Source organism: Tachysurus fulvidraco, chromosome 23 (assembly GCF_022655615.1).
Source record: "Tachysurus fulvidraco isolate hzauxx_2018 chromosome 23, HZAU_PFXX_2.0, whole genome shotgun sequence".
NCBI classification, from domain to species: domain Eukaryota; kingdom Metazoa; phylum Chordata; class Actinopteri; order Siluriformes; family Bagridae; genus Tachysurus; species Tachysurus fulvidraco.
Genome location: NC_062540.1, coordinates 18,448,023 through 18,460,087, shown reverse-complemented (window position 1 = coordinate 18,460,087; position 12,065 = coordinate 18,448,023). Strand labels below are relative to the sequence as shown.

Genomic DNA, 12,065 nt, shown 5'->3' with positions numbered 1-12,065 from the left:
CTCCGGTTACTTTACTTGTTTCTACGCATTTATGTCATTTTCATCCGAAATATCATTACAGACCTCGTAAGCTGAAGTAAAGGGTGTTTGTCACTTTCGAAGAATCACTAATGGAAGTCTTCTTGCTTATGCACAGTGTGTGTGTGTGTGTGTGTGTGTGTGTGTGGCATCTCTGGTTACGCTCACAGGATCAGATTAGTACACTCTGCTCCTTTCTGAGTGTCTCAGTGAATGCAGTCACCGCCTGGGCTGCTGGGAAATCAGAGAGCCGGTTGTTCCTGAGCAGCTCGCACTCTTCTCGGCCCTGCAGACGATCGATAACTATATGCGCTTACAGTAAAGCATGTTAGCTGGAACACACATGGAAAGATGAAGCGAGATTCTGAATCATTTGGATCTTCTGTGTAAAACAGCATGGCGTGATTTAGATCACTGCAGATGGAGGAATTGGCGAGACGCTCGGGGTGACTGATGTAAAAGCATTTATGAAAGTGAGCCAGAGGAAGAGAGAGAAATTACACAAACGTGTACAAACTTACTTCCAGATTTGTCTCCGATTTCCATGTTTGTTCTGCTTCTGTAAATATTTTGATATGCTCACGGTACAGTATATATATATTCACGGTCGCTTGAACACGTGGTTTTATGCGGCGGAGCAGTGGCTTTAATGCCGGACGGTTAACACGGCATAACGGGAAGTCGTTATCACCAATTCATTTCAAATTAAACTACCGTTTGTGAGGCCACCGGACGTGTCTGCCTCGGCACCACCAGGAGGGTGGTGTAATTTTGAGGCAATGGTGTCTCACAGGGGGCACGATGGCTTAGTGGTTAGCATGTTTGCCTCACACCTCCAGGGTTGGGGGTTCGATTCCCGCCTCCACCTTGTGTGTGTGGAGTTTGCATGTTCTCCCCGTGCCTCGGGGGTTTCCTCCGTGTACTCCGGTTTCCTCCCCCGGTCCAAAGACATGCATGGTAGGTTGATTGGCATCTCTGGAAAATTGTCTGTAGTGTGTGAGTGTGTGAGTGAATGATAGTGTGTGTGTGCCCTGTGATGGGTTGGTACTCTGTCCAGGGTGTATACTGCCTCGATGCCCGATGACACCTGAGATAGGCACAGGCTCCCCGTGACCCGAGAATTTCGGATAAGCGGTAGAAAATGAATGAATGGTGTCTCATGCAGTTAATTCTCTGGGTTGTTGGCTGAGGGATTGCCAAGCTACCACTGTTGGGCCCTTGAGGGAGGCCCTTAAAAGCCTATGCTCCAGGGGGGATTATATCATGGCTGACCCTATACTCTGACCCCAACCTCCACAGCTGTGATATGACCATAATTTCACTCTACTGTAATGTATATGTGACAAAATACAGGCTTCTATTCTAATAATAATGTGCAGATGTTTACAAGTAGTTTATCTCTTGTAATTATACTGAGCCATGCGAATCAATCGGTCAGGAAGGAGGGATGAGAAAGAAGGCAGAGACAGACGGAGTGTCGGGTTGTTTTTATAAGATCCTCAGCATGAGTAGCTGCCAGGAGTTTGTGAGGTGGACGGTTTGCAGATGATGGATGAGCTCCAGGATGAAGCTTTCAAAACAGAGTGATCTGCAGCTGTGGAGAGCTGGGAAGCTGTAGATTATTCTGAAAAATAGAGAGAGAGAGAGAGAGAGAGAGAGAGAGAGAGAGAGAGAGAGAGAGAGAGAGAGAGAGAGAGAGAGAGATTTGTTTGCTAAATTCTGTTTATTCATGTGATTATGTCTCATATACACACCATTATAGGGACCATCCCATGTGACATTCTTACTATGCAACTATTCTAACATTAAGCACAATACTCGAATCACTGGACACTTTATTAGGAACACAGACTAAGAACACAAAAGCACTAGAACAAAATATTTTGTACAGTCTTTTGGTCAGATCGTCCTCATAATGGGGGACACGGTGGCTTAGTGGTTCACACCTCACGGGTTGGGGGTTCGATTCCAAGTTTGCATGTTTTCCCCGTGCCTCGGGGGTTGTCAACAATTACAGTATTTTCTTTTTCAAGAATACATTCATTCATTCATTTTCTACAGCTTATAAAAACTTCTCGGGTCACGGGGAGCCTGTGCCTATCTCAGGCGTCATCGGGCATCGAGGCAGGATACACCTTGGACGGAGTGCCAACCCATCACAGGGCACACACACACACTCTCATTCACTCACACACTACGGACAATTTCCAGAGATGCCAATCAACCTACCATGCATGTCTTTGGACCGGGGGAGGAAACCGGAGTACCCGGAGGAAACCCCCGAGGCACGGGGAGAACATGCAAACTCCACACACACAAGGCGGAGGCGGGAATCGAACCCCCAACGCTGGAGGTGTGAGGCGAACGTGCTAACCACTAAGCCACCGTGTCCCCTTGATGAATACATCTCTAACAATTTGATAGGTTCAGTATTTAAATGACTCCCAAACCTGTTCACGAAGATTCGTGATTGAAGTTAGGAATTAAATAAATTTGACTAAAGCACCTTTAAATCCTTCAAGTCTCTGTGGAACTATAGTAACAATACCGTGTTAGAACGAGCGAACAAACCTGGTAACGAATCGACGACTCGTCAGAATCGAGAATTCACCACAACGTGCTATATTATAAAATGTCGAATGATCTAAAGATTGTCATTTCAGTTAAAAATGTCATCTTTATTCTTTAGGTTTCTGTGAATAATAAACCTTCACGCCTCCACAGAACACCTGCATTAACCCCTGATCCCAGAGCACTTCGTCTGGCACGACTCGGCAACATCAATCACTGAAACATCACACACATCACACACACTTTTTCACACACACACCTGGCCAAATCCCAACTCCGCTACAGCCTCCGGACTTTGTCCGATTTGGATCGAAACATCGAAGCTGCTAGCACTGACAGGTCCAGAACTGATTGCACATCATCCCAGCTTGGACATGTCGGACATGTTGGATACATAGAACACATAGTATATGGCAAGCAGATAAGCTAATAGCTTCCAGCTGGAGCGGGATGGATCCAGAACTGTACGTGATGAACGAGCTTTAAACAAGCTCAAGTCGGGTGGCTTTCACACTTGACTTACAATATAGGTTAATATCAAGTGGATTTTTGGCCCACAGCAGGTGTGTTTCCTAAAGTGTCGATCTCATTAACCAGGGCTGACGGTTTCAGGGAACAATCACGACCCAAACATTTCAAAAACCACACAAAAGTCTTCAGGCACTGAGAAATGGAGATGGATTTTATTTATTTATTTATTTTCTCAGCCTGTCTGTGAGAAACAAGGTCTCCATGGTGCACGTTCTTGTCTGATTTACAGATTTTACTCTCTCTTCAATCCACATTTCCCTCTCCCATAGATTTAATTCAGAGATCATATAATCTTGCCAGAGATTTGTTTTATTGTCCCTATTTGCTTTTTAAACAAATTATCACAATGCTGTCTGAAGCTACTCAGCTGTTCATGGGGCAGCATGATCCGTGTCCCATTGGACCTCAATTAGCCCTTGTTGCAATTCCCATTTATGACCACTAGGGGCGGAAATAACTCTAGAAAATAAGTGAAAGCTTTTCCACCATAATTGCGAAATGAATTAATGCACAAATCAGTGAAACATCGATCAGTTACTCCAAAATGTTGCATTTTTTTTTTTTTTTGTGATTGTGGTGCACATGAAGCATTTTTTTTTCCAGAATACTAGAAAATATTTCCTCTAGAGGTGACAATTAAAATGTGGGCATAAATGAATGAAAATGAGAATTTAAAATATATATATATATATATATATATATATATATATTTTTTTTTTTAAAGTAAAACAGTACATAATATAACACCTAAATAAATATGTTATATTATAAAAAGTACACGAATAATAAAATAACATCATTGATGCGTTTTGACTGCTGCAGCTGAAAATGCTTTATTTATTTATTTATTTTGCTTGAAAAATTTGAGATACATCTTGCAGTTTTTATGGGTTTTTTATGTTTTGTTTTTTTTTAAACAAAAGTACTCAACCTGGCAAAATTCCAGCACAGGATCCTTCTTTTAATCTCCTACCAGCAAATCTCACAGACTTTGACTTATGTTGCGTTCGAATCTGTGGGCGCAAAATCATGACTTGCACCGAACAAACAGCAAAATTTAAATCATTGACACCACAAAAAAGTCTTGGCATTTATTGTGCATGTATTTGGGGTGAGGAGAAATTCATTCCATCAAACTCTTTTTTTTTTTTTTTTTTTGGGATGACCATTAATCCTGTTTTATGTGATAAAATATTGATGCAGTGTCGCCCTCTTCAGGAAGGAGTTTTAAACCCAGCCATATTCAGCATAAAATGAAATCGATTTATTGTACAAATGATATTTATATACTGTATTTAAATTTTTACATGCAAATAGCAGTTTGGAAAAAAAGGTCATCTGGGTTTTAAGAGTAATGAATGGCAATTAGAGCTTTTCTCTATCCATCAGTCCACTTGAATAGTAGCTACAACATTGGGCTCCAGGTGTGTGTGGGGTTTTAGACAAACATTACTCCTGAGGACATGGAATGATCCATCAGCTTTCTTTTAACACCAACGGATGAGTTCAGACTCAGAAGGATGTCACCTGCTGAGTTTTAGTATCTCGGGACACTTTATTGGGAGATAATTCAGTCCATGATGTTCTCTGTCTACTGGGATTTCTTGGCGCTTTCTCTTGCAGCTTTTCTCTTTAGCTGCAGCGTCTTCAGCTCTGTCATGGTCGCAAATGTCCTCCTCACCCACACGGCCTGAAACAAGTGCAGCAAACTTATGAAAATCACTTCTGTTCTGATTGTAACTCATAAAACTAAATCTTTATAGCAAAAATTTTTTTTTTTTAAATCTACCACGATATCTATAGATGTTAAAAACAACAATGGTATGTACATTGCCTCAGCACCAGTGACGGAGGTGTGGACCGTGTGACTGTCAGTGACGGAGGTGTGGACCGTGTGACTGTCAGTGACGGAGGTGTGGACCGTGTGACTGTCAGTGACGGAGGTGTGGACCGTGTGACTGTCAGTGACGGAGGTGTGGACCGTGTGACTGTCAGTGACGGAGGTGTGGACCGTGTGACTGTCAGTGACGGAGGTGTGGACCGTGTGACTGTCAGTGACGGAGGTGTGGACCGTGTGACTGTCAGTGACGGGGGTGTGGACCGTGTGACTGTCAGTGACGGAGGTGTGGACCGTGTGACTGTCAGTGACGGAGGTGTGGACCGTGTGACTGTCAGTGACGGAGGTGTGGACCGTGTGACTGTCAGTGACGGAGGTGTGGACCGTGTGACTGTCAGTGACGGAGGTGTGGACCGTGTGACTGCCAGTGACTGCCAGTGACGGAGGTGTGGACCGTGTGACTGCCAGTGACGGAGGTGTGGACCGTGTGACTGCCAGTGACGGAGGTGTGGACCGTGTGACTGCCAGTGACGCAGGTGTGGACCGTGTGACTGCCAGTGACGGAGGTGTGGACCGTGTGACTGCCAGTGACGGAGGTGTGGACCGTGTGACTGCCAGTGTCAGTGAATGCCAGGCGTGGCCTCTGTGTGTCAGTCTCAGTAAAGGAGGTGTGGCCTCTGTTTGTCAGTCTCAGTAAAGGAGGTGTGGCCTCTGTTTGTCAAATCTTACCACGATAACGATAGTGTTGAACAGGAGTGGTAAAGAATACACCAATGATATGAACATCCCCTTGGAGTCAAAGTACTGAAACTTGGCAAACGATCTGAAAAAATGTAAAATTATAATTCAGATACAACTGCAGAAAGGAAACGGTGTTTAAATCTAAAGGATAGAAGAAAATCTTACCTCCAGTTCATAGCTGCTATCTCGTTCACATATTCTGCACTGTACACCATTGTAACTGAGGATGTGGAAAAAAATGTTTGTTACTTTCTTCCTCACCCAAACTTTCACTGCTTTTAAATGTATTTCAGTCAAAGTGAAATAACTCACTCATCAGGAGGAAGTGGAAGATCTGGAGTCTGTAGTACCTGCAGGTAAGGACAGTAAAAGCAAAACACAGAATATGAAAAGAAATCAGGCCGATAAGCCACGGCTCAGACCACTGGATCTGTGTGGAGGAAGAGAGGGACGGAGAGAGAGGGATAGAGAGGGAGGGATGGGGGGAGACAGAAAGAGAGAAAGACAGACAGAGAGAGAGAGAGCAGAGAGAGGGACAGCGAGAGAGGGACAGCGGGAGGGAAAGAGAGATGGGGAGAGAGGCAAACAGACAGTCAGAGAGAGTCAGAGAGAGAGAGAGAGAGAGAGAGAGAGAGAGAGAGAGAGAAAGAGACAGTCAGAAAGAGAGAGAGAGAGAGAGACAGACAGACAGACAGAAAGAGACAGTCAGGGAGAGAGAGAGAGAGAGAGAGACAGACAGACAGACAGAAAGAGACAGTCAGAGAGAGAGAGAGAGAGAGAGAGACAGTCAGAGAGAGAGAGAGAGAGAGAGAGAGAGAGCCAGACAGACAGACAAGAGAGACAGTCAGAGAGTGAAAGCGTGTGTGAGAGAGAGATAGAGAGAGAGAGAGAGAGAGAGAACAACAATTTAGAGACACAATTTATTCATTACAATGTAACAGATTTTCAGAATGAATAAACCACCACCAGTTACAACATCGAACTAGCAGCTAAAGGCTAACGGCTAACAGCTAATTCTGAGCTAATATTAAACTGTGGCTCTTACAGACTGTAGAAACGTCCACGTTGATGTAATCCGAACATTGCTGAACCCGTCTATAGGGATCGCGCTGATATTCTTAGCTTTATCGCCGCTCATTTTGTGGAATAATAAAAACAACCTGCTGTAAAAACATTAAGCGTCAACCATAAACGAATCTAAGGCTCCGTCCCAAACCGCGCATTTCCGTACTAAAGAGTGACGACACGATAGATACTATGGCGACGGCACTATGGCAACGAGAAACTAGTGCATACTATTTAGTGCTGTAGTGTGCGGTTTGGGACGTCGCCTAAAACACGCCCATCAGACGGTCAGTGACGCTTCATGAACGCTTCATGAACGTCACTGTAATTAAACGCGTTTTAATTGGTCACATTTCTGCTGCTGCCTTTAATTAAACTGATTAAATGATCAAAAAGTTTAACTTTGTTTATCAGGATTCTTCTAGACAGATCACACAAAAATATATCTTTCTTTATCTTTATCTTTCTTTCTTTCGCTTTCTTTTTTCTTTCTTTCTTATAATATAGGTTCTATAATATAGGTTTGTACACACCTGAACATCCCTCTTTGTCTTCCACTAGATATTGGAGCTCTTTTCTTCCAGAGAAGGGAAATCTTAAAGGTGCAGCATACAGAGAAGGGAAATCTTAATGGTGCAGCATACAGAGAAGGGAAATCTTAATGGTGCAGCATACAGAGAAGGGACATCTTAATGGTGCAGCATACAGAGAAGGGAAATCTTAATGGTGCAGCATACAGAGAAGGGACATCTTAATGGTGCAGCATACAGAGAAGGGACATCTTAATGGTGCAGCATACAGAGAAGGGACATCTTAATGGTACAGCATACAGAGAAGGGACATCTTAATGGTGTGGCATACAGAGAAGGGACATCTTAATGGTGCAGCATACAGAGAAGGGACATCTTAATGGTGTGGCATACAGAGAAGGGAAATCTTAAAGGTGCAGCATACAGAGAAGGGACATCTTAATGGTACAGCATACAGAGAAGGGACATCTTAATGGTGTGGCATACAGAGAAGGGACATCTTAATGGTGTGGCATACAGAGAAGGGACATCTTAATGGTGCAGCATACAGAGAAGGGACATCTTAATGGTGCAGCATACAGAGAAGGGACATCTTAATGGTGCAGCATACAGAGAAGGGACATCTTAATGGTACAGCATACAGAGAAGGGACATCTTAATGGTGTGGCATACAGAGAAGGGACATCTTAATGGTGCAGCATACAGAGAAGGGACATCTTAATGGTGTGGCATACAGAGAAGGGAAATCTTAAAGGTGCAGCATACAGAGAAGGGACATCTTAATGGTACAGCATACAGAGAAGGGACATCTTAATGGTGTGGCATACAGAGAAGGGACATCTTAATGGTGTGGCATACAGAGAAGGGAAATCTTAATGGTGCGGCATACAGAGAAGGGACATCTTAATGGTGCAGCATACAGAGAAGGGACATCTTAATGGTGCAGCATACAGAGAAGGGAAATCTTAATGGTGCAGCATACAGAGAAGGGACATCTTAATGGTGCAGCATACAGAGAAGGGACATCTTAATGGTGCGGCATACAGAGAAGGGACATCTTAATGGTGCAGCATACAGAGAAGGGAAATCTTAATGGTGCAGCATACAGAGAAGGGAAATCTTAATGGTGCGGCATACAGAGAAGGGACATCTTAATGGTGCAGCATACAGAGAAGGGACATCTTAATGGTGCGGCATACAGAGAAGGGACATCTTAATGGTGTGGCATACAGAGAAGGGACATCTTAATGGTGTGGCATACAGAGAAGGGACATCTTAATGGTGCAGCATACAGAGAAGGGACATCTTAATGGTGCAGCATACAGAGAAGGGACATCTTAATGGTGCAGCATACAGAGAAGGGACATCTTAATGGTACAGCATACAGAGAAGGGACATCTTAATGGTGTGGCATACAGAGAAGGGACATCTTAATGGTGCAGCATACAGAGAAGGGACATCTTAATGGTGCAGCATACAGAGAAGGGACATCTTAATGGTGTGGCATACAGAGAAGGGACATCTTAATGGTGCGGCATACAGAGAAGGGAAATCTTAATGGTGCAGCATACAGAGAAGGGACATCTTAATGGTGCAGCATACAGAGAAGGGACATCTTAATGGTGCAGCATACAGAGAAGGGACATCTTAATGGTGTGGCATACAGAGAAGGGACATCTTAATGGTGTGGCATACAGAGAAGGGACATCTTAATGGTGTGGCATACAGAGAAGGGACATCTTAATGGTGCGGCATACAGAGAAGGGACATCTTAATGGTGCGGCATACAGAGAAGGGACATCTTAATGGTGCAGCATACAGAGAAGGGACATCTTAATGGTGCAGCATACAGAGAAGGGACATCTTAATGGTGCAGCATACAGAGAAGGGACATCTTAATGGTGCAGCATACAGAGAAGGGACATCTTAATGGTGTGGCATACAGAGAAGGGACATCTTAATGGTGCGGCATACAGAGAAGGGACATCTTAATGGTGCAGCATACAGAGAAGGGACATCTTAATGGTGCAGCATACAGAGAAGGGACATCTTAATGGTGCAGCATACAGAGAAGGGACATCTTAATGGTGCGGCATACAGAGAAGGGACATCTTAATGGTGCAGCATACAGAGAAGGGAAATCTTAATGGTGTGGCATACAGAGAAGGGAAATCTTAATGGTGCAGCATACAGAGAAGGGACATCTTAATGGTGTGGCATACAGAGAAGGGACATCTTAATGGTGCAGCATACAGAGAAGGGACATCTTAATGGTGCGGCATACAGAGAAGGGACATCTTAATGGTGTGGCATACAGAGAAGGGACATCTTAATGGTGCAGCATACAGAGAAGGGACATCTTAATGGTGCAGCATACAGAGAAGGGAAATCTTAATGGTGCGGCATACAGAGAAGGGACATCTTAATGGTGCGGCATACAGAGAAGGGAAATCTTAATGGTGCAGCATACAGAGAAGGGACATCTTAATGGTGTGGCATACAGAGAAGGGACATCTTAATGGTGCGGCATACAGAGAAGGGACATCTTAATGGTGCAGCATACAGAGAAGGGACATCTTAATGGTGCAGCATACAGAGAAGGGACATCTTAATGGTGCAGCATACAGAGAAGGGACATCTTAATGGTGCAGCATACAGAGAAGGGACATCTTAATGGTGCAGCATACAGAGAAGGGACATCTTAATGGTGCGGCATACAGAGAAGGGACATCTTAATGGTACGGCATACAGAGAAGGGACATCTTAATGGTGTGGCATACAGAGAAGGGACATCTTAATGGTGCGGCATACAGAGAAGGGACATCTTAATGGTGCGGCATACAGAGAAGGGACATCTTAATGGTGCAGCATACAGAGAAGGGACATCTTAATGGTGCAGCATACAGAGAAGGGACATCTTAATGGTGCGGCATACAGAGAAGGGACATCTTAATGGTGCAGCATACGGAGAAGGGACATCTTAATGGTGCAGCATACAGAGAAGGGACATCTTAATGGTGCGGCATACAGAGAAGGGACATCTTAATGGTGCGGCATACAGAGAAGGGACATCTTAATGGTGCGGCATACAGAGAAGGGACATCTTAATGGTGCAGCATACAGAGAAGGGACATCTTAATGGTGCAGCATACAGAGAAGGGACATCTTAATGGTGCAGCATACAGAGAAGGGACATCTTAATGGTGCAGCATACAGAGAAGGGACATCTTAATGGTGTGGCATACAGAGAAGGGACATCTTAATGGTGCAGCATACAGAGAAGGGACATCTTAATGGTGCGGCATACAGAGAAGGGACATCTTAATGGTGCGGCATACAGAGAAGGGACATCTTAATGGTGCGGCATACAGAGAAGGGACATCTTAATGGTGCAGCATACAGAGAAGGGACATCTTAAAGGTGCAGCATACAGAGAAGGGAAATCTTAAAGGTGCAGCATACAGAGAAGGGAAATCTTAATGGTGCAGCATACAGAGAAGGGACATCTTAATGGTGCAGCATACAGAGAAGGGACATCTTAATGGTGCGGCATACAGAGAAGGGACATCTTAATGGTGCAGCATACAGAGAAGGGAAATCTTAATGGTGCAGCATACAGAGAAGGGAAATCTTAATGGTGCAGCATACAGAGAAGGACATCTTAATGGTGCAGCATACAGAGAAGGGACATCTTAATGGTGCAGCATACAGAGAAGGGAAATCTTAATGGTGCGGCATACAGAGAAGGGACATCTTAATGGTGCAGCATACAGAGAAGGGAAATCTTAATGGTGCAGCATACAGAGAAGGGAAATCTTAATGGTGCGGCATACAGAGAAGGGACATCTTAATGGTGCAGCATACAGAGAAGGGACATCTTAATGGTGCGGCATACAGAGAAGGGACATCTTAATGGTGCAGCATACAGAGAAGGGACATCTTAATGGTGCAGCATACAGAGAAGGGACATCTTAATGGTGCAGCATACAGAGAAGGGACATCTTAATGGTGCAGCATACAGAGAAGGGACATCTTAATGGTGCAGCATACAGAGAAGGGACATCTTAATGGTGCAGCATACAGAGAAGGGACATCTTAATGGTACAGCATACAGAGAAGGGACATCTTAATGGTGCGGCATACAGAGAAGGGACATCTTAATGGTGCAGCATACAGAGAAGGGACATCTTAATGGTGCAGCATACAGAGAAGGGAAATCTTAATGGTGCGGCATACAGAGAAGGGACATCTTAATGGTGCGGCATACAGAGAAGGGACATCTTAATGGTGTGGCATACAGAGAAGGGACATCTTAATGGTGTGGCATACAGAGAAGGGACATCTTAATGGTGTGGCATACAGAGAAGGGACATCTTAATGGTGTGGCATACAGAGAAGGGACATCTTAATGGTGCAGCATACAGAGAAGGGACATCTTAATGGTGCAGCATACAGAGAAGGGACATCTTAATGGTGTGGCATACAGAGAAGGGACATCTTAATGGTGTGGCATACAGAGAAGGGACATCTTAATGGTGCAGCATACAGAGAAGGGACATCTTAATGGTGCAGCATACAGAGAAGGGACATCTTAATGGTGTGGCATACAGAGAAGGGACATCTTAATGGTGTGGCATACAGAGAAGGGACATCTTAATGGTGCAGCATACAGAGAAGGGAAATCTTAATGGTGCAGCATACAGAGAAGGGACATCTTAATGGTGCAGCATACAGAGAAGGGACATCTTAATGGTGCGGCATACAGAGAAGGG

The 12,065-nt window shown here is 44.3% G+C and overlaps 1 protein-coding gene across 1 annotated transcript; it reads right to left on the bottom strand.

The window, feature by feature from the left end:
- Positions 1-4,362: 4,362 nt before the first annotated feature.
- On the bottom strand, positions 4,363-6,941 carry tmem18 (transmembrane protein 18). Its single transcript, XM_027134546.2, has 5 exons — positions 6,744-6,941; positions 6,011-6,128; positions 5,864-5,918; positions 5,687-5,780; positions 4,363-4,810 (listed from the first exon to the last, which is right to left on the bottom strand). The coding sequence occupies exons 1-5, from the start codon at positions 6,834-6,836 to the stop codon at positions 4,712-4,714; spliced, it is 459 nt and encodes a 152-aa protein (XP_026990347.1). The 5' UTR covers positions 6,837-6,941; the 3' UTR covers positions 4,363-4,711.
- Between the last annotated feature and the right edge of the window lie 5,124 nt (positions 6,942-12,065).